General features: G+C 59.0%; 1 protein-coding gene across 4 annotated transcripts in view; it reads left to right on the top strand.

The window, feature by feature from the left end:
- Positions 1 to 11,521, top strand: part of Asap1 (ArfGAP with SH3 domain, ankyrin repeat and PH domain 1) — a 292,770-nt gene extending 281,249 nt beyond the window's left edge. For all 4 annotated transcript variants that reach the window (XM_048358418.1, XM_048358420.1, XM_048358419.1 and 1 more), the window contains 3 exons: positions 673 to 1,169; positions 3,177 to 3,299; positions 8,994 to 11,521. In XM_048358418.1, the coding sequence (XP_048214375.1) occupies positions 673 to 1,169; positions 3,177 to 3,299; positions 8,994 to 9,068 (695 nt within the window). In that variant the 3' untranslated portion in view covers positions 9,069 to 11,521. The remainder of the gene's footprint in view (positions 1 to 672; positions 1,170 to 3,176; positions 3,300 to 8,993) is intronic.
- Positions 11,522 to 21,559: the final 10,038 nt, after the last annotated feature.

Consider the following 21,559-nt stretch of genomic DNA (forward strand, 5'->3'; position numbering starts at 1 on the left):
GGGGTTTTTTTTGCCAGTCCTGGGGCTTGAACTCTGGGCCTGAGCCACTGTCTGTGGCTTCCTTTTGCTCAAGGCTGGCAGTCTACCTCTTGAGCCACAGCGCCACTTCTGGCTGCTTCTGTATATGTGGTGCTGAGGAATTAAACCCAGGGCTTCATGTATGCAAGGCAAACACTCTACCACTAGGCCACATTCCCAGCCCCGAATAATATAAAGTGAGAAATACCTTACGGTACAGCTGTAGAAATGGATAGGGCACCCCCTTCAGAATGTCCGTTCTTCCGATAAGGAACTTTAAAGCATGGCAGATGCTCTTGTGAAAGCCATTTGTAGGGGGAAAAATGGAATCTGTAGAAAAATCAAGAAAGAAACACATAGAGATAGGAGGTTTAAATGGCTACACAGAGATAATGGGCTTGTGGGAAAGCTTCTTTACTGTGCTTTACGACCAGAAACAATTGTTCATGGTTTTTCTTTTCAATTCTGATTCGTCGCACCTCTCACCCTTCCATAGCGCAGGGAGGATGGGGATATGAGTCGGTGGAGCTGCTCTGTCCGCTTCTGATGCCAAGGGCTCACCGAAGGTCCACTCTCCTCAGGGCACTTGGCTTCTTTTGGGGGGTCACGCCTTTACCCAGTTCTCTGACCCCCCTTGCTCATTGTCTCCCACAGTGGCACTAAGGAAAACAGAAACGAGCCATCATCTCTCCCTGGACAAAACCAATGTCCCACTTGAAGTTTTTCAGAAGTCCACACCATTGGCAGAGTTAGCACAAAAGCCACCGCCTGGAGACCTGCCCCCGAAGCCCACAGAACTGGCTCCCAAGCCCCAGATGGGAGACTTGCCACCTAAGCCCGGAGAGCTGCCCCCCAAGCCGCAGCTGGGCGACCTGCCGCCGAAGCCCCAGCTCTCAGACTTACCTCCCAAGCCACAGATGAAGGACCTGCCCCCAAAACCACAACTGGGGGACCTGCTGGCAAAGTCCCAGCCGGGCGACGGCTCCCCCAAGACACAGCCCTCAGACATCACTCAGAAGTCACACCCAGGGGACCTGTCCCCACACGTGCAGTCGAGGGACACTGTCCAGAAGCAAGCGTCCGAGGATTCCAACGACCTCACACCCACTCTGCCGGAGACGCCAGTGCCGCTGCCCAGAAAGATCAACACGGTGGGTGGCGCCGGGGCTCAGGCATTCTGACCCTTGTCTGCACATGTCCTTTTCTTCTTTTCCTTTTTTTTCCCCCTGCGTGCCAGTCATGGAGCTTGAACGCAGAGCCTGTGTGCTGTCCCTGAGCTCCAACGTAGATGAGGAACGGGGTGCTCACTCCCCCAGCTGGCTGCACGTCCGTCCTGTGCTTCAAGCTTGATGGGTGGGATGCAGCCTCGTGGTTAGTGATGCGGGCTTTGCACTCCAGCCGGCCTCAGACCTGGCTCGGGGCCTCATGCGTGGCGCAAGCACAAGTGCATCACACTCACCTCTTAGTCTGTGTCTCATAGAGAAGCTGATACAATGCCGGACTCACAGGGGATATAAAAGGCAAGACCCCTGGGGCTGGGGATATAGCCTAGTGGCAAGAGTGCCTGCCTCGGATACACGAGGCCCTAGGTTCGGTTCCCCAGCACCACATATACAGAAAACGGCCAGAAGCGGCGCTGTGGCTCAAGTGGCGGAGTGCTAGCCTTGAGCAAAAGGAAGCCAGGGACAGTGCTCAGGCCCTGAGTCCAAGGCCCAGGACTGGCAAAAAAAAAATAAAAAATAAAAAATAAAAAAATAAAAGGCAAGACCCTGGGGAAGACACAGCTTCATTTCCTGGGGTCCTCAGAAAACAGTTCTGAGTTGCTTCTAAATCTGCTTCTCACTGAACCTTCCTGAAGCAATGGGGCGGTGGGAGCGGGGGGGGGGGGGGGGGGGGGCGCGGAAGGAAAGCCCGGTGACCTTCACAGATAGAATTTTGTGAAAGTGCTTACATCCTGTCACTGTTCTAAGATGGTTCACAGAACCTTCCTGAAGCGATGGGGACCGGGGGGAGGAAAGCCCGGTGACCTTCACAGATAGGATTTTGTGAAAGTCTTCACATCCTGTCACTGTTCTAAGGTGGTTCACATTCTCGTAAGGCATCACCTTTATCCTAATGTAAAAACGTCAGTTGTCGGGCTGAGCAAGAATGTCTACCAGGCCCCAGACACGGCTGCACCCCGTAAGGCAGGAGCCACTCCCAAGTTGAGCACAATGGGGGGGAAGTGAGAAGTCCTGTTACATGAGACAGCTCTCATTGTAAACCACTGCTGCCAGAGAAGTGTAGCACACAGAAACCAAAGAGCAAAGCAGTGAGCTCTGTCCTCCTGTGCAGCCCGTGGTCAGTCCAGGGGTGCTGCTCTCAGGACCCCCTCCCTTGCCTCGCAGGCACTGGGTGCGTTCTACTCCTCTATTTTCTCACCTAAACCCGCATTGTAAAGGAGCACATCAGAGTCACCAGGAGATGAAAATCTGCTGCCACCACGGTTCTCCCGTACCCCGTGGGCTCCCCAGGGAACTCTGGAGCTGGGATCATCAGCCAGGAGCAACTGGGGACAGACAGGGACAGTCCCCATCCCAGAACATTTGTGCATTGGCTGGTATTGCTAAGAAGGTGCTGCCCCTCTGTGCATCCCCTTGTCTTCAAAGAACCAGAAGTCCGGCCAGTACAAGCCCACGTGGAAACTGGTCACAAATTGCCGCTGTTTGGGGAACTGTGCGGGACCTCTGGTCCTCTGGTTTCTCCAGCGCGCCCTGACCTCCTGCTTTGCATGAGGGAACAGAGAAATCTGTTTATGCTGCACATTCAACATGCACAGGCTGCACATTTTGCCTTTACATCATGTTTCCTAAAGCCATTTTTAGCCTCTGCTGTCATGTGTGCTGGGGCGGGGCGGGGGGAGGGGTGCTGCCCGCCCCCTGCAGGGGGGACGAATATGAGTGGTGATTGCCACCGGCACTGGCTGGGCCAGATGCCCTGGGAGGAAGAGGCTGTCAGACACTCTCCCCGCGCTCCAGTCGAGGAAATCTGGGCTCAGCAAATAGAAGTCACCTGCCTGGGGTCACTCGCCATCTAAAGACGGCTTAGCTCCTTTCTCTCTTACCAGTCTGTTCTGTCCACTGAAATGCAGGTCTTTGTTGTTGTTCTTATTGTTGAAGGGGAAAAACAAAGTGAGGCGCGTGAAGACCATTTACGACTGCCAGGCAGACAACGACGACGAGCTCACGTTCATCGAGGGGGAAGTGATAGTTGTCACAGGGGAGGAGGACCAGGAGTGGTGGGTATGTACAGCACCAGCCCCTTCACCCTGCCAGCCAACTGTTCCACACGCCCTGGGCGCACACTGCTCATTCAGCCCGCCAGCCAGCCTTGCAGGGGTACGGTGGGGAGGAGAGTCCTCTCAGCTGCGTCACTTACCTAGTGGTTTAACCTTTGCTATCTCTACTACGTGCTGGAAAAATCACATCTACTTCTTGCACCTAGCTAAGAGCGCTGACTCTTGTTTTGGAGTTTAAGCTCAGGAGCTTCGCCTGCTAGCCCAGGCGCCCTACCACTTGAACCACATCGCCAGCCCTTTCTGCTCTCATTTTAGGCTCTTGCTGCTTTGTTCAGGCTGGCCTAGACTGCAGTCCTCGTATTTATACTTCCCATATAGCTGGGATGATAGGCACACACCACCACACCCAGTTGTTGGTTGAGTTAATTTTTGCCCGAACTAGCATCAAACCCCAATCTTCCCAATTTCAGCTTCCTGAGTGGCTGAGATTATGGGCATGATCTATCTACCATGCCTGGCTGAGAATTCACGCTTATCTGTGCTTTTTCCCCCCCATGGTATCCTCTAATCATTAAATAGGTTGAAGGTGTTTTCTAATTTTTAAGATGCAAAACTCAACTTTCTTGAGCCTGTCCGTGTCTGTGGCCATACAGCTGCCAAGCAGGCAAAGTGGAGCCCCCTGAGCCGGTCCCGGTCTGAAGGCCTGCGTGCTCCACTCGCTCCACAGTGCTGCCAGCCGCGGTGGGGGCCGGGGGAGGCTCAGCTGCTAAGCAGTGCCGAGTTTACCACTTCACAGGATGAAGTGAAACCCTCTACGCATCTCCTTTTGTGTTCAAATCTGCTCCCCCCACGGGGCTGCCACGAGACCAGCAGCTAGACACAGTGCCTGGCATTAGCATGGAGCTCTGCCTGGTGGCCTGAGTCCCCTCATCCCAAGATTGGTCAGTGCCGTCCATGGGATGGGAGTCCAGCAAAAGCACGTGTCCACCTGCAGAAGGCTTTCTTCATACCCGCAGCACGGCGGGATTTGCTGGCTGAGACACGTGTCCTCCAAGGGGAACTTTTGCTCTCTAGGGGCTTCTAGCAGTATCTGGAGTTACTTTGACTCTCGGGACCTGGGGAAAGCGGGGGCTTTGTCCTCTGGTGGGTAGAAGAAGCCAGGGTGGAACCCCCATCGTGCATGGCACCGAGAGCCCCACAACAAATGGTATCAATAATACCAAGGTTGAGAACCAGGGCTGGAGTAGCAGTGCTGGGCGGCTCTGGTCCATGGGGCAGGTATACGATGTGCTCAGGCGGGCAGTAGCTTCTCTGGCTTCTGCCAGTGGAGGTGGGCCTGCTTCCTCCCAGCCCCTGCCAGACAGCCTGTGTAGGACAGTGAGAAGGAGCAGGACATGCGGTCCCCAGCCGGCATCCATTACTCCTTCTGGGGCCTTGATAAAGCATGTCCCTCTGTAACCTGGTCCTACAGAGCAACTGAGGCATCCCTCACAGATAGCGACATCCTCACAGACAGCGGCATCCCTCATAGACAGCGGTATCCCTCACAGACGACGACACCCTCACAGACAGCGACAGCCCTCACAGACAGCGGCATCCCTCACAGACAGCGACACCCTCACAGACAGCGACAGCCCTCACAGACAGCGACACCCTCACAGACAGCGGCATCCCTCACAGATAGCGACATCCTCACAGACAGCGACATCCCTCACAGACAGCGGCATCCCTCACAGACAGCGGCATCCCTCATAGACAGCGGCATCCCTCACAGACAGCGGCATCCCTCATAGACAGCGGTATCCCTCACAGACAGGGACACCCTCACAGACAGCGGCATCCCTCATAGACAGCGGCATCCCTCACAGACAGCGACAACCCTCACAGACAGCGACACCCTCACAGACAGCGGCATCCCTCATAGACAGCGGCATCCCTCACAGACAGCGACAACCCTCACAGACAGCGACAACCCTCACAGACAGCAACACCCTCACAGACAACGGCATCCCTCAGTGACAGCGACAACCCTCACAGCGACATCCTCACAGACAGCGGCATCCCTCAGTGACAGCGACACCCTCACAGACAGCGGCATCCCTCACAGACAGCGGCATCCCTCAATGACAGCGGCATCCCTCAATGGCAGCGGCATCCCTCACAGACAACATCCTCACAGGCAGCAGCATCCCTCACAGGCAGCGACACCCTCACAGGCAGCGACTCCCTCACAGGCAGCGGACACCCTCACAGACAGCGACAACCCTCACAGGCAGCGGACACCCTCACAGACAGCGACACCCTCACAGACAGCGGCATCCCTCACAGACAGCGACACCCTCACAGGCAGCGGACACCCTCACAGACAGCGACACCCTCACAGACAGCGGCATCCCTCACAGACAGCGACACCCTCACAGGCAGCGGACACCCTCACAGACAGCGACAGCCCTCACAGACAGCGGTATCCCTCACAGACGACGACACCCTCACAGACAGTGGCATCCCTCACAGACAGCGACAGCCCTCACAGACAATATCCTCACAGACAGCGACAACCCTCACAGACACCTACACCCTCACAGACAGCGACACCCTCACAACAGCGGCATCCCTCAATGACAGCTGCATCCCTCACAGACAGCGGCATCTCTCAATGACAGCTGCATCTCTCACAGACAGCGGCATCCCTCACAGCGACATCCTCACAGACAGCGACAACCCTCACAGACAGCGGCATCCCTCAATGACAGCTGCATCCCTCACAGACAGCGGCATCTCTCAATGACAGCTGCATCCCTCACAGACAGCGACAGCCCCCACAGACAGCGACAGCCCTCACAGGCAGCGGACACCCTCACAGACAGCGACACCCTCACAACAGCGGCATCCCTCAATGACAGCTGCATCTCTCACAGACAGCGACATCCCTCACAGCGACATCCTCACAGACAGCGACAACCCTCACAGACAGCGGCATCCCTCACAGACAGCGACACCCTCACAGGCAGCGGACACCCTCACAGACAGCGGTATCCCTCACAGACGACGACACCCTCACAGACAGCGGCATCCCTCACAGACAGCGACATCCCTCACAGACAGCGACACCCTCACAGACAGCGACAACCCTCACAGACAGCGGCATCCCTCACAGACAGCGACACCCTCACAGACAATATCCTCACAGACAGCGACAACCCTCACAGACACCGACACCCTCACAGACAATATCCTCACAGACAGCGACAACCCTCACAGACAGCGACACCCTCACAGACAATATCCTCACAGACAGCGACAACCCTCACAGACACCTACACCCTCACAGACAGCGACACCCTCACAACAGCGGCATCCCTCAATGACAGCTGCATCCCTCACAGACAGCGGCATCTCTCAATGACAGCTGCATCCCTCACAGACAGCGACAGCCCCCACAGACAGCAACAGCCCTCACAGACAGCGACAGCCCTCACAGACAGCGACAACCCTCACAGACAGCGGCATCCCTCACAGGCAGCGGACACCCTCACAGACAGCGACACCCTCACAACAGCGGCATCCCTCAATGACAGCTGCATCTCTCACAGACAGCGACATCCCTCACAGCGACATCCTCACAGATAGCGACAACCCTCACAGACAGCGGCATCCCTCACAGACAGCGACACCCTCACAGACAGCAGCATCCCTCAATGACAGCTGCATCCCTCACAGACAGCGACACCCTCACAGACAGCGACATCCCCCACAGACAGCGACAGCCCTCACAGACAGCGGCATCCCTCATAGAGAGTGAAATCCCTCACAGATGGCGACATCCCTCACAGACGGTGACAACCCTCACAGACAGCGACATCCCTCACAGTGACAACCCTCACAGACAGACAGGATCCTCACAGACAGTGACATCCCTCATAGACTGCATCCTCACAGACAGTGACATCCCTCATAGACTGCATCCTCACGGACAGCTTCCTCACGGCATGCCGTGCCGCATGGCTAACATAATTATTAGATCAGCCAGTGATCCTCTTCGTTACTGAGAAACTGGTGGTCTCAGTGAAGACATGGGGAGAAAGAAGCATTTCCTGGACGTCTCTAGCATCATTCGCAGAGAAAGTTCTGTGGGCCCCGCAGCCTGATAGAAGTTGTTGTCATTGCATCACTTATATGTCACTGCACGATGCTAACAAAGACCTCCTAAGATGGCTAGGCCCCGGCCCTAGCACTAGCTTCACTTCCTAGTAAGGAAACTGTGAGAGTGAATAGCTCTTGTGAGCACAGCCCTGGGCTAGACATAGCTCCTCTTCCCAGACCCCTTTGCTCCCTTGTGAGGGAGAGGAGGCGCTGGCCCTGCGCTGAAATCCACTTCCTCTGTGTATTTCACTTCTCAAGCCAGTGCACGTGATTCCGTTATTCCTTCAGTGGAAGTTTCATGTGTGCTGTGATTGTTTTTAATGTGATTGATACTGACTAATTGAAAATATTTTTAAAACTTAAAGAAAACTCTGCAGGAGGCATGGCTTAAGTGGTAGAGCACCACCAACCTAGCAAATGCAAGACCCTGAGTTCAAACTCCTATACATGGGCTAGATAGAGGCCTGGCTCAAGTGGTAGTATACCAGCCAGGAGGAGAAACACACACACACACACACACACACACACACACACACACACACCACTGAAACAAAAAAAACTTCATTACAACTTTTTTTTTTTTTTAAGGAAATACCTTTTGAAAGTAACTGTAGCTTTGAGGCTACAGGCCACAGTCAGACTTAAAAGTTTCACCACATTCTTTCCCCACAGTAAGGAGAAGAGTAATCAGTACATAATGGTCCCTTCCAAGTACTTTTTTTTTTTAAATCAGCCCTGGGGTCTTGGGATTCCGGGCCTGAGCACTGTCCCTGGCTTCTTTTTGCTCAAGGCTAGCACTCTGCCACTTGAGCCACAGCGCCACTTCTGGTTTTTTTCTGTTTATGTGGTACTGAGGAATTGAACCCAGGGCTTCATGCATGCTAGGCACATTCACTAAGCCACATTCCCAGCCCCCAAGTACCCATTTTTTCTGTTTTAATCTAAATACACGAGCCATATAAGAGTTGGAGTTTTTGTTTGCTTTTTGTTTTGCTAGGCCTGGGGTTTAGACTCTGGGCCTGAATACTGTCCCTGAGCTCCTTTTGCTCAAGGCCAGCATACTATCACCTGAGCCACAGCTCCACTGCTGGTTTTCATTGATTAATTGGCGATAAAAGTCTCACCTGCTACGAACCAGATCCTCATATCTCGATCCCTTGAATAGCTGGGGTTACAGGCATGAGCGCTGTGCATGTTGGAGTTGTTTTTAAACCTACGTAGCCTCATTTGTTAGAAGTTACCCTACTGGAAAGGCAACCAAGCCTGAACCTGAAGTCCTGACCACTGGGCAGGTTTTTCCCCCTCTTTGGGCCGTAGCACGGGTACAGTGGGGTCCATGCTCGGGTGCTGAGCATCTTTGTGATCTCTCCATGGCTGCTTTGTGCGTGTGGCTCTGTTAGAGCTCTCTATGACCCGCGAGCTCTGCGGCTCACCACAGGGCAAGCAGGAGCCAGCCAAGAGCTCTGGGCAGCCAGGGCCGGGCCGTCCCTCACTGGACATGTCCATGGTAGCAGCCTGCTGCCTCCAGCCTGACCGGTCTCTCTCCTCCCTGCAGATTGGGCACATCGAAGGGCAGCCTGAGAGGAAGGGAGTCTTTCCCGTGTCCTTCGTTCACATCCTGTCCGACTAGCAGAAAGCAGAACCTGAAGACGGTCCGCGTCCTTCGTTCAGACCTCTGCTTCTATGTAGTCGCGTGCACAACGTGTATATAGCTGCTGTTACACAATAGGAAGCTGGAGGGAGGGCCACTCAGGAGGGAATATAGCGTGCGTTGTAAATATCCTGTGGTCTCTGCCTTCACCAGTATTAGGGCGGCCTCGGGGCCCGGCACGCCTTACTGGTTTGCCAAAGCCATCCTTGGCATCTAGCACTTACATCTTTCTCTCTCTGTGCTGTTCTCCAAGCAAAGAAACAAAGCGGGAATGTAGGAACTGCTGGCTGGCTTCGTGGGCTCCAGCAACCATTGAGGGGTCCTCACAATGCAGTATTCTCCGTGGTGTCACTGAAAAGACAGCACTCATGGAGGTGGGTTCTGGTGTCCAGCCTGCAGTCACCGGTGTGCACTGTGTACAGCCCCCGAGCCCACGCTGGTGTTTATTACAGAGAAGTGCTTTGTTCCGTGTAAGTGTTACTCCTTCAGCAAATACCCACTGACCCGCACTCCTCGTGCCCCTTGGCACAAGTGGAGCTCCGCGGCCACCTGGTGACCAGTGCCCACCCTGAGAGATGATTACCTCATGATGCAAAACATACCCTTCACGACTATCTGAACAACCGTGTTAAGCCACGCCTGAGGAAGTTCAACTTTCAGGAACCAAGGACTGCGAGAAAACATTAGCCTCTACATTATGCATGCACCTAGAAGCTTTCCTGAGATTCTGCCTTTTATAAAGGAATAAACAGTATGGATAAGTTGAACTGTACATTTCTAAAACCTGATTGCCATTAAAGCAGAAATTATAAGGTTGCACCCATTTTGTTTCCAGTCAGTCATTTGGCCTTGTCCGGCTTACACGCTGGGCTTCGAGTCGGCAGGAAAGGTATAGAGCATCTGAAGTGGTAGCTTTTAAGTGGTTTAAAATGGTTTTCATTCTTGGATAAATGTAAACTTTTAAACGATTGTGTGAAGAATTTAAAAAGTCAACCCTTCCAGCATAGAATCCAGGTGCTGAAACCAAGCGTTTGTTTCTCCATTTCCTTCCTTTTAATCCCGGTCAGTGATGCTCTTCCTACCTTAAAGTGCTAGCCGGCAGACTCACCCCTTGTAGTCCACTCAGAACCCGGATTTGGAACGCTGCTATGACTTGCACTGTGAAAAAGCGCTCTCCCTACGAGGAGTGTGTGGGGAGTGTGTGTGTGGTCTGTCAGGTCAGGTTTTTGCTTCCGTTTTTTTCCATCCTTGCCATACTCGTCAGAGCGCTAAGAACATTTCAGTGTCCGTGTTTTACATGAGTCTGGGTCTTGGAGAAGTGCAGCCCTTGTGCCCTCCGCCCGTGGGCCTTCGGTGACTCAAGGGCTCCCGTGTCATTTGTATCTTACATTTGCATGTACTGTGGTTGTGGCAACAGCACAGAAGACTAATCCTGTTAAGCAAAGAAGGTGGGCAGTGAATGAGAGGCGTTCATTTCGCAGAAGCACAGTTTCCCGCAACGAGACCCCGGCGGAAGCTTCCTTCATAGTCACAACGCCCGTTCTGCTGCATGTGGTCACCCCACCAACTGAGCGGCCGGCTGGTGTGACCACCCCGCTGGGAGTGGAAATGGATTGAGAGCCAGTCTCCCTGTTGCCGGTGCCCGGGACCCTGCCTGCGGCAACGCCGGGCAGAGAGGCCATCCTCTGTCAGGTTGCAGCCGCCAGCCGCTCGGGGTGTAGTGTCCACTCGCCCAGCGCCCCACATACTCATTCCAGTGTTGTTCAGATTTCAACGAAAGACCCTTCTTCTGTGTGTGTGAGTGGCCTAGAGTCTTTTCAACTGATGTGGAAATAACATGGGTTTCGAGAAGACAGATCCCAAATTCCATGAGTGACGTCTGCTCTGACCGCCGGCTGCCCACGCCACGCAGATGCAGCTTCCATACCTTGCTTTTCTGGTTTGGTGTTTGTTTCACATTCAGAATTTGTGTCTTTTTCTTTCTCTGTCTCTCTCTCTAATCCAGCTTACCGTGGGACATAGGAAAATAGAAAGACCTTTGGCGGTTGCGTTGAGTTGGAATCTGATCTTGTTCTTCAACTCAGCCAGCCACTATCTGCAATTTTGTACATGATATAGTATTTTGGAGGTATGAAACCTTAAGAAAAAAATAGCAAATTAGTTCTCCCCCCCCCCGAAAGGGAAAGTTATGTTCAGCAAATAGTATGTGTCTTATTTTCCTGTTGAACAACAATTGCTATTTATTTTTTTATTGCCTAGAACTTCAACATGTTGTATAGGAGCCCCATAGCTAGTTAAATTCTGTCAAGCATCAGTACCTTTTTCATTTCACATGTATTTAATGTGAGTTTTTCAGTACTGTATGTGTTAATTTCTACTTTTTTAATATTTAAAATTGCTTTTAAATAAACATCTTCTCCGTTGATCCCAAACATCTGAAATCGGGCCCTTTTGTGAGTTGTCCGTGACTCTTCTGACTCCTCTCTCCCTGGCTGGCTTTGCTTTGGGGGCTGGATAACACGCAGGAGCGACACGGCTGGACCCCCTTGCCCGCCTTGCCCGGACTCGCCTGGGAGCTCGAGTCTCCTCCACAGCGCCTGCTTCCTTCCGCCCCCATTCCCGGGGCCGGGTTCCCTTGCTGAAGGCGCCAGCGGCGGGTGAGTGCCTTGCTGCCCATCGGGTGGATGTGTCTGCCGGGCCGCGGGGACCACACTTGCCCTGCCTGCAGCATGTCCCAAACCCAAGGTCTGTACCCCTCACTGGGCCCGTGTGGGGATGAGGTTGCTGCACGTAATGGAGATTCACATCCGGAACAGCGAAGAGTCAGGATTCTGCGTGCTGGTTCTGGCCGGGGCCTTGAGATGTCCCCACATGGAGGCCAGAGAAAGGCAGCGGCAGAAAGTGGGGCGAACCCACGATACTGCATTGAATGCTCACCGTAGAGGTTACACCTACTCTGTCCGCTCCGAAGCTCCAAGTATCAGCCGCATTTATTTGATTAAAATGCACCCACAAAGCCACCATGATCTGTTCAGAGCCACCTCTGGTGACCCCAACAATAGCTCTGTCCCTGTCTACCCCTGCTTTTCTCCCCTTACCTGTGCACCCTTGAACTCGGGGCCTGGACCCTGTCCCCGAGCTTTTGTGCTCACATGAGCCACCATCCAACCACCATCCTGAGATCTCAGCCTCCTGAGTAGCGAGGATCACAGGCCTGAACCACCAACACCCAGCCCTGCACGTGTTTCTAATTCTCACTCCCACGGCAGGAGTAGGGTGCAGAGCCACATCTGCTACAATAACCCAGCCTCTGCGACTTCATTTCCCACGTCGTTCCATACATCATAAATGTAGATCTGCTCTTCCCCCCATGTGGCAATACGTGGACTTTCTGAGTAGATGAATCAACTTTAGGATGACGGTATAGCGACCAGGGCAGTTCCTAAGAGCTGAGCCCGTGTTGCGGAGCTCCTGTCCTTGTGTAGCGCGCCAGGATCTGCGTAGCCTCCCTTTGGGTGGCAATTCTAGACTTTGAGGGGCTGCGCAGTGTGGTGCAGGTGTAGCTGAGACCTGGCTGTGCACAGGATTTACCTAGACCTAGGTGTAAGGCAGACTCCTGGGACCTTCCTGAGACTCAGTCTCCAGGAGCTGGGAGCAGGTCTCCGGTACTGAACTTAACCAAACTGAGACGTTGGCTCTAGGGTGTCTCCAGGCATGCGCACAGGTGGCACGTGGTTTGTCCCTTGGCTCTCATAGCCGCTTGGAGCCATTTACGGAGCTGAGTTCTTGCAGAAGCGTGAAGCCGGGGGCTCCTCACGGTGGCTTCGCAGCTCAGCTTGGGCCTCCTGCGCGCTGATGGGCGTGGGGGGGCGGAGCCTCTGATGGGCGGGGCCGCGTGTGCAGCTCAGCTGTGCCTCCGAGCCTGAATCCTCGGGTTCCTATGTCAGTATACCGGCCACTGTGCTCACAGACCCGGCCCTCCCCGCTGCCCTGTGTCCTGAGTCCATGAGGTTCCCCCACAGCAGGACCCGCCTCGTCCGGCTCCCGCTGCTCATTGCGGGGCCCCTGGGCCGAGGACCGTCACGTCTCAGAACTTCATTTCCTGGTGTCTTCCTCCCTCTTGGCTGACCTGCTGGCAGAAGGCGGGGGAAGGCCAGCTTGGACTCAGTTTCTCTTCACAAAGGGTCATGAACAGGGCAGCACTGGGCCGCACCAGGGTTCAAATTTAGCTTCCACCCATCATCGCAAGTGGCTGGACTTAGGGCAAATGGTAATTCAGCATCTGGGCACCAGTGTCGTCATTCAGGAAACGAAGGACGCTTAAGTTACCCCTTCAGTACCTCAGTACTCAGTTCCCCCTCCTGAGAACTCGGCTCTGTGTGGCAAAGCTCAGGCTGGGGGGCGGCCCAGGTCAGTTGTGGTCAGCTTTGGGGCCTGCTGCTCTCTCGGGCAGGGCAGTGGCCCCTGCCACTTAGCAAATGGTCACATGATCTAAGCACTCAGCCTCAGCTTGCGTGGGACTGACCCACCTTGGGCCCTCAAAAGGGGGTACAGCACTGGCCACCCTCCGGCTCCGTGGGGGCTCCCTGTGCACAGTTCCTCAGGCTAGTCCTGCCCTTAAGGCTTTTTAACCTGGCTACTCCTTTGTGATTCCCATCCTCAAGATGACATTGGGAACCAACACGCTACAGAAAGCACCTGTTAGTTCATTGCACAGTCCCCGGGCTGAGACGGAGCTCACTGGTGCATGCCTGGCTCGTGCAAGGCATGGAGCTCGGGGCATGTGCTAATCTAATCTAAGAAGCCACAGAGCCAATCCCCCCAGACTGAGCCGCCGGCCTCTTCAGTCCCGTACAGGCCAGGACGCAGCTGGATCTGGGGGTTCTGTCCTGAAGAAGAGGCTGAGATTAGGCTCGGAAATGAGACTGACATGGGCACTGAGCCTTTACCTCCCCAAACTTTTGTCCCTATCTGCCTAAGTGGGAGAGGGGTTAGGGTGCCGGGGTGTGAGAGACGTGAATGAGGTCATGAGGTGGTGCGTGCCCAGGCCTCACTTAGTAGTGGAAAGCCTTAAGTGTGACCACGGATCCTTTCCAGAACGTTCAGAACCGCCAGCCCGGGCGGCTCGCGCAGGTCATCCCCGCTCCTCAGGAGGCTGAGATCTGAACATGAAGGCTTGAAGCCAGCCTGAGCAGGAAAGTCCATGAAAGACCAATGAACCAGCAGTGAAAGGCAGACGTGGAGGTGTGGTTCAAGTGGCAGAGCACCATCCTTGAGTGAACAGGCTCAAGGGGCAGTGTCCAGGCTCTGAGTTCAAGTCCCGGGGTGAGGTTGCACACACACACACACACGTTTGCTGTCAACTGAAAGCGGTGTCACTTGTTGGCTCTGCGGGGAGGTGGCCGTAGCCTCGGCAGGGATCGCCCGGTCTTCCCTGTCCCCTCTGTCCTCTCCGTACCCGGCTCGCTGTGTGGGCCCCAGCTCCGCGGGCCTCATCTGCCGACCGCCCCAGAGACCCAGCCCGGCTCTGCTTCCTCAGTCAGGGTGCTGCCCGCCCTGGGGAGCGCGGTGGGGGCTCGGCCCCCACCTCGGAAGGCTCAGAACCCCGCTTCCTGTGGGGACGGCCCTGGGCGGGCACACGGGGCCCCTGAAGTGTGAGCCTGTGGGGGTTAGAAAGAGAAATGAAACTGCTGTGCGAGTTGTGCATGGCAGCACCCCCCACCCCACAGCCCCGGGTCAGGGCAGCCGTGGCCCCCCTCAGACAAGCGCCCTGTGCTGCTCTTCGGTGTGCACACGCGTGGCAAGTGGGTGATGTTTTGCTCTCCTGGCTGCGCTGCTGGACGGCACCCCTGCAGCGAGTCCCCGCCTCTCCCCCTCCGCGCTGGGCAGAGCCGCCCTGCGGGGGTCCCCGGGCAGGGCCGGCCGGGCCTCCTCCTGGGCAGGAGGCTGGGTGGAGCCATGTAGCCATCTCTGTCTCAAAGAAGAGAGGAGGAAGGGGAGGAGGACATAGAACATACAATATTCTGGAGGTTTCTGGAGGATCCTTTTATTATTATTATTTGTTTTGTTTTGCCAGTCCTGGGCCTTGGACTCAGGGCCTGAGCACTGTCCCTGGCTTCTTCCCGCTCAAGGCTAGCACTCTGCCACTTGAGCCACAGCGCCGCTTCTGGCCGTTTTCTGTATATGTGGTGCTGGGGAATCGAACCTAGGGCCTCATGTATCCGAGGCAGGCACTCTTGCCCCTAGGCCATATCCCCAGCCCCTTTTTATTTCTCTTTCTAGATCTAGGTATCTCCATTCCTTGCAGTTCCTTCTTGTATCTTCAAAGCACAACATGTCACCCTCCGCCTGTGTTCACCTCCTCTGAATCCTCTTCTGACTGTGACTTTCTCACCACACCTTCCTGGAGGCCCCAGTGACGGCACGGGACCCTCACTTCCTGACACTCTTCTACGTGCAGACCTACCTGTCCCTCCGTCCCAGAGGACGCGTAGGCGCCCTTGGGCAGTGCCCGAGGTGGCTCCCCCCCGCCCCGCCCCGCGCGTGAGCTCCCTCCCCCCCACCCCGCCCCGAGTGTGAGCTCCCTCACCCCCGCCCCGCCCCGCGTGTGAGCTCCCTCACGCCCGCCCTGCCCCGAGTGTGAGCTCCCTCACCCCGCCCCGCCCCGAGTGTGAGCTCCCTCACCCCCGCCCCGCCCCGCGCGTGAGCTCCCTCCCCCCCGCCCCGCCCCGAGTGTGAGCTCCCTCACCCCCGCCCCGCCCCGCGTGTGAGCTCCCTCACCCCCGCCCCGCCCCGAGTGTGAGCTCCCTCACCCCGCCCCGCCCCGAGTGTGAGCTCCCTCACCCCCGCCCCGCCCCGAGTGTGAGCTCCCTCCCCCCCGCCCCGCCCCGAGTGTGAGCTCCCTCACCCCCGCCCCGCCCCGCGTGTGAGCTCCCTCACCCCCGCCCCGCCCCGAGTGTGAGCTCCCTCCCCCCGCCCCGCCCCGAGTGTGAGCTCCCTCCCCCCGCCCCGCCCCGAGTGTGAGCTCCCTCCCCCCGCCCCGCCCCGAGTGTGAGCTCCCTCCCCCCGCCCCGCCCCGAGTGTGAGCTCCCTCCCCCCCGCCCCGCCCCGTGCGTGAGCTCCCTCCCCCCCACCCCGCCCCGAGTGTGAGCTCCCTCACCCCCGCCCCGCCCCGCGTGTGAGCTCCCTCACCCCCGCCCCGCCCCGAGTGTGAGCTCCCTCCCCCCGCCCCGCCCCGCGCGTGAGCTCCCTCCCCCCGCCCCGCCCCGAGTGTGAGCTCCCTCCCCCCTGCCCCGCCCCGAGTGTGAGCTCCCTCCCCCCCGCCCCGCCCCGAGTGTGAGCTCCCTCCCCCCGCCCCGCCCCGAGTGTGAGCTCCCTCCGCCCCGCCACGCGCGTGAGCTCCCTCCCCCCGCCCCGCCCCGAGTGTGAGCTCCCTCACCCCCGCCCCGCCCCGCGTGTGAGCTCCCTCCCCCCGCCCCGCCCCGCGTGTGAGCTCCCTCCCCCCGCCCCGCCCCGAGTGTGAGCTCCCTCCCCCCGCCCCGCCCCGCGTGTGAGCTCCCTCCCCCCACCCCGCCCCGCGTGTGAGCTCCCTCACCCCCGCCCCGCCCCGCGTGTGAGCTCCCTCACCCCCGCCCCGCCCCGCCCTGAGTGTGAGCTCCCTCCCCCCGCCCCGCCCCGCGTGTGAGCTCCCTCACCCCCGCCCCTCCCCGCGTGTGAGCTTGTGCGGTGTGTGAGCTCCCTCCGCGCGCACACACTTGGCTTTCGCCCACACGGGTTGCCAGGCCTCGCGAGGGCTCTGCCCTTGCCGGGTGTGTGCCCGCGTCGCTGCCCGCCCGCCTGCGGGGCGATGCGGAGCACAGCCGTGCACGCTGGCACCAGCCTGTAACCCCCAACTCAGGATGCTGCGGCGGGAGGAACCTGAGTTCGAGGCCAGCGTGGGCTACATAGCGTTGTTACCTTCTGAAAAAGAGGGGAGAGGAGGGCAAAGAGGGAGAGATGGAAAAGAAAACAAAAAAAAGGAGGGGGGGCGGGCTGTGTCTGCAGGGTGTGCGGCCAATGTAGACTGCAATGAGGTGAACCGGCGACCAGGTGCGGGTTCTGGCAGCCGGGAGAGGAACGAGCCCCCCGGCGGGGGGCTGTTCTAGGACCTTCCGGGCTTAAAAAAAAAACTCCTAATGAAGGCATATCGTTATTCCCAAAGTCACTAAGGCAAGGGCTGCAGGAATTGGCTCAAGCGATAAAACCACTACGCAGCGAGCGCGGGGCTGAGCCCGAGAAGAAGAAGATGATGATGATGATGATGATGATGATGATGATGATGATGATGATGATGGGTAACCAAAGCCCAAAGACGTTCTCTTGAGACAGGGCTGTGGAGCTCTGTAGCACAGACTGGCCTCCAATCCCCATCCTCCTGCCTCTCCGCCTCCCCGAGTGCCGGGATTGCTCACTGTAGAAACCCCCCTGGGAGCCACTTACAGTGTGCTTGCCCATCACTGTCCTCGCGGTGCGGGCCGCGAGATCGGGACCCCCGCAGGATTCAGGGGGACACAACCCAGCCCCGAACAGGACTGGAGAGAGCTGGAAGCTGGCCCGTGCTCCCCTGTCACGCTGATCCCCCGGTCTCTTTGTCTGCATTCGAGGTGTGATCATTAAAGAAGCCCAGTGGGATTGATGACGGCCCGGTGGGAAAGATGCCCACAGCCCCAGCGGGGCCGCCCCGGCTGCCCCCCCACCCCACCCCCGCAAAGCACTTGTAGGACTTTCTGAGGCTCCCAGCCCCACCTGTGTCACGGGACTCCGAAGCTTAGGCTGGGGTTCAGGTGTAACCAGTTCCAAGTGGTCTCAATAGCTACGGCCAGGGCTGAGCAGCGTTGCCCCCTGGAAATGCAGCTCCACAATCCACCAGAGGGTCCCCCCCACCCCCCGGGGTTCGGCTCTCTTCAACAGTCCCCAGGGTGACACTGTGTGGCTGACCCACAGCTCCTACCCCATCCCCCCCGTGGTACTGCCCCCGAGAGGCTGCACCAGCGCAGCCTGCACGCAATGGCGAATCCTGTCAACAGGGCCGGCTTGGTACCCCAGGGGCGCAGAACAGGGCAGGACCGGCAGCCTTTGAGAACATCCCGATGGAGGGAGAGTGTTGAAGGAAGGCAGGGACTCTAACCCGCTAAATCATTGCGAACCATCGCGGGCATCAGCACCCCCAGCACCCCCAGGATAGCTGCAGGTGGAGGGTGGGCAGAAGAATGGAGCAGAATGAAAGCTTGTCATTGGATTCTTTGGGTGCCATGCTAAATGTCAGGGGAAAGACATTTCTAGAATACTGGCTGTATTCCTGAGATCGCTGGCCAGAATGTACAGATAATGGGGGGCGGGGGGGTGAGCTTGAGGGCTGGGGAGCAAAACAGATGGTCCCCCATCACCCCCTGTTAAGTGGAGGGAGAACTGCATTCACCATTGCAGACAAGGGAGAGGTGGGGTCTCCCCCCGGGGGAAACTGGGGTACACGGAGGAGGGGGAGAGCTTTCTGATTGGAATTTTCCGTGCTAAGGGACAAATCTTGGGAGAGCCATTTAGGATAGCGCCCACTCTGTTCCAGTTGGACCCCTGGGGTGTTCGGAGGGTTGGGGGTGGGGGGACAAGGGCCGGGGTTCCAGCCATAGCTTAGGGACTGGAACGAACAGGCCTGGCTCTTAGTAGGCCCTCAACAAATATGCTCCGAGGGCTGGCTGCGAACGCGCTTCCAGACGGACCGTGCACATTGTCTAATCCAGGTGAGGGGCGCGGTCTGGGGGCCCCTGTCTAATCCAGGTGAGGGGGCGCGGTCTGGGGGCCCCTGTCTAATCCAGGTGAGGTGGCACAGACTGGGGGTGTTGTCTAATCCAGGTGAGGTGGCGCAGGCTGGGGGTGCTGTCTAATCCAGGTGAGGGGCGCGGTCTGGGGGTGCTGTCTAATCCAGGTGAGGGGCGCGGTCTGGGGGTGCTGTCTAATCCAGGTGAGGTGGCGCAGACTGGGGGTGCTGTCTAATCCAGGTGAGGGGGCGCGGTCTGGGGGTGCTGTCTAATCCAGGTGAGGGGGCGCGGTCTGGGGGCGCTGTCTAATCCAGGTGAGGGGGCGCGGCCTGGGGGCGCTGTCTAATCCAGGTGAGGGGCGCGGTCTGGGGGTGCTGTCTAATCCAGGTGAGGGGGCGCGGTCTGGGGGTGCTGTCTAATCCAGGTGAGGGGGCGCGGCCTGGGGGCGCTGTCTAATCCAGGTGAGGGGCGCGGTCTGGGGGCCCCTGTCTAATCCAGGTGAGGGGGCGCGGTCTGGGGGCGCTGTCTAATCCAGGTGAGGGGGCGCGGTCTGGGGGTGCTGTCTAATCCAGGTGAGGGGGCGCAGTCTGGGGGTGCTGTCTAATCCAGGTGAGGGGGCGCGGCCTGGGGGCCCCTGTTTAATCCAGGTGAGGGGGCGCGGTCTGGGGGCCCCTGTTTAATCCAGGTGAGGGGGCGCGGTCTGGGGGCCCCTGTCTAATCCAGGTGAGGGGGCGCGGCCTGGGGGCCCCTGTCTAATCCAGGTGAGGGGGCGCGGCCTGGGGGCCCCTGTTTAATCCAGGTGAGGGGGCGCGGTCTGGGGGCGCTGTCTAATCCAGGTGAGGGGGCGCGGCCTGGGGACCGTCTGCGACCTTGGGGACCGGGTCCGCGTCCCCAGGCCCACACGGGACCGAGCGGCGCGGTCCGCGCCCGGGCCCGGCAGTGACCGGCCCAAGGTGACCCCGCGGGGCGCGCAGTGGCGGGGCGGCGGTTTCGGGGTGCGGGGCGGGGCGCGGGGCGGGCGTCCTCCTTTGTGCGGGCGCGGGCGGCTCGGCGGGCCCCGCTTCCTCTTCCTCCGCGCGGCGCCGCTTCCTTTTATAGTGATTTCTCGCCGCTCTCCGGGCCGCCGCTCGCGCTGCCGCCGCGCCGGGGCCGCCCGCGAACCTGCGGCGGTGACGTGAGCCCCGCCAACCCGGAAACGGCGGCGGCGGCGGCGGCACCCGAGGCTCCGAGGCTGCTGCGCTCCGGCCCGCGTCCCCCGGCCCGCGCGGGGCCGCCAGGTACGTGCGGGGCTCCCGCCGCCGCCGCCCCGCAGCCCCCCGCGCGCCCCGGGGCTCTCGGCACGCACTGGGGCGCGGGGTGGGCGCGGGCTGGGGGTGCGATCGAGGCCGGGCGCCGCTGCGGGCGGAGACGGGGGAGGGCGCCGCGGGGCGAGGGGTGCCGGGCGGGCGGGGCGGCGGGCGCGGGGCGCCTGGGGCGCGGGGGGGGGGGAAGGGGCCGCGGAGGACGCGCGGGGCGCGCGCGGCGGTGTCGGAGGGGCGCGTGCGCGCGCGGCACGGCGCCCCCCCCCACCGTCCCCTGACAGAGCGCACCCCATCCCCCATGGCTCCCCCAAGGAAGGGCGCACCCCACCCCCATTGCAAGCCCCCAAGCAGGGCGTCGCGACCCCCCGTCGCATCCCCCCCCCATGCACCCTCCAGGCAGGACGCACCCCCACCATACCCCCAGTGAGGGTGCAGTATCTCCAACCCCCACGCAGGCTGCACCCCCCAAAGCACCCCCAGGAAGTGTGCACCCCCATTCTACCACCCACACAGGATGCATCCCCACTGCACCCCCTAAACAGGACGCACCCCCCCAGGCAGGACGCACCCCCCAGGCAGGACGCACCCTCCCCAGCCCTCAGGCTGGGCGCCCGCTACCCCACCACCCCAAACAGTGTGCACCCCCCACATCGCACGCACCCCCTCAGGCAGGACACACACCCCTAGCGCACCCCCATACCGCACCCCCAGACAGAGCGCAGTCCCACCCACCGCACCCCCAGGCGAAGGGCCTGAGCCCTGCGGCGGCGCCCGCTTCCGCCTCTCTTAACCTCACCGGGTGGGGAGGGCAGTGGTGGAGAATTGAGGAACTCGCGGGTGCACAGCCTCCAGGGCTGCCCCCCCAGACTTCCTCCCGGGGCGCCGGGGCCTGTGTGAAGGAGTACTTCCTCTTCGCCCTTGATCTTTTCATTTTTGTTTCAAATGAAACTGGCATGAAGGGGTCTGTGTGGTCTGGAAGGAACCTGGTGACCTGTGTCACGGTGGGAGGAAAGAGGAACCCCCACTTCCCCTGCCGGAGACCCCCCTATACAGGGAGTGTCTCCCATCCCCACCCTGCTGCCAGGAATAGAGGGGGGCAGGGGGGCTGAAGGGTTAGGAGGCGCCACGGGGGACTCTGGCCTGGCCTGTGCCCCCTTGGGCCAGTGACCCATCCTGGGAGCCTCTGGAGGAAACCGCGTGGAGGCCCTGGCGTGAGTGGGGTGCTGTGGAGGCCGCTGGCTCTGTGTGGCCCTTTGGGGTGCCTGCCCCCCCCCCCCCCGCAGCCACTCCGCGGAGCTGTGACAGCACGGTGGCTTGGAGAAGTGAGCCACTGTGCTTCCTCCTTGGGGCTTCTTTGCCTGGTCACCTCCAGCCC

This window comes from Perognathus longimembris, chromosome 12, assembly GCF_023159225.1.
Source record: "Perognathus longimembris pacificus isolate PPM17 chromosome 12, ASM2315922v1, whole genome shotgun sequence".
NCBI lineage: Eukaryota > Metazoa > Chordata > Mammalia > Rodentia > Heteromyidae > Perognathus > Perognathus longimembris.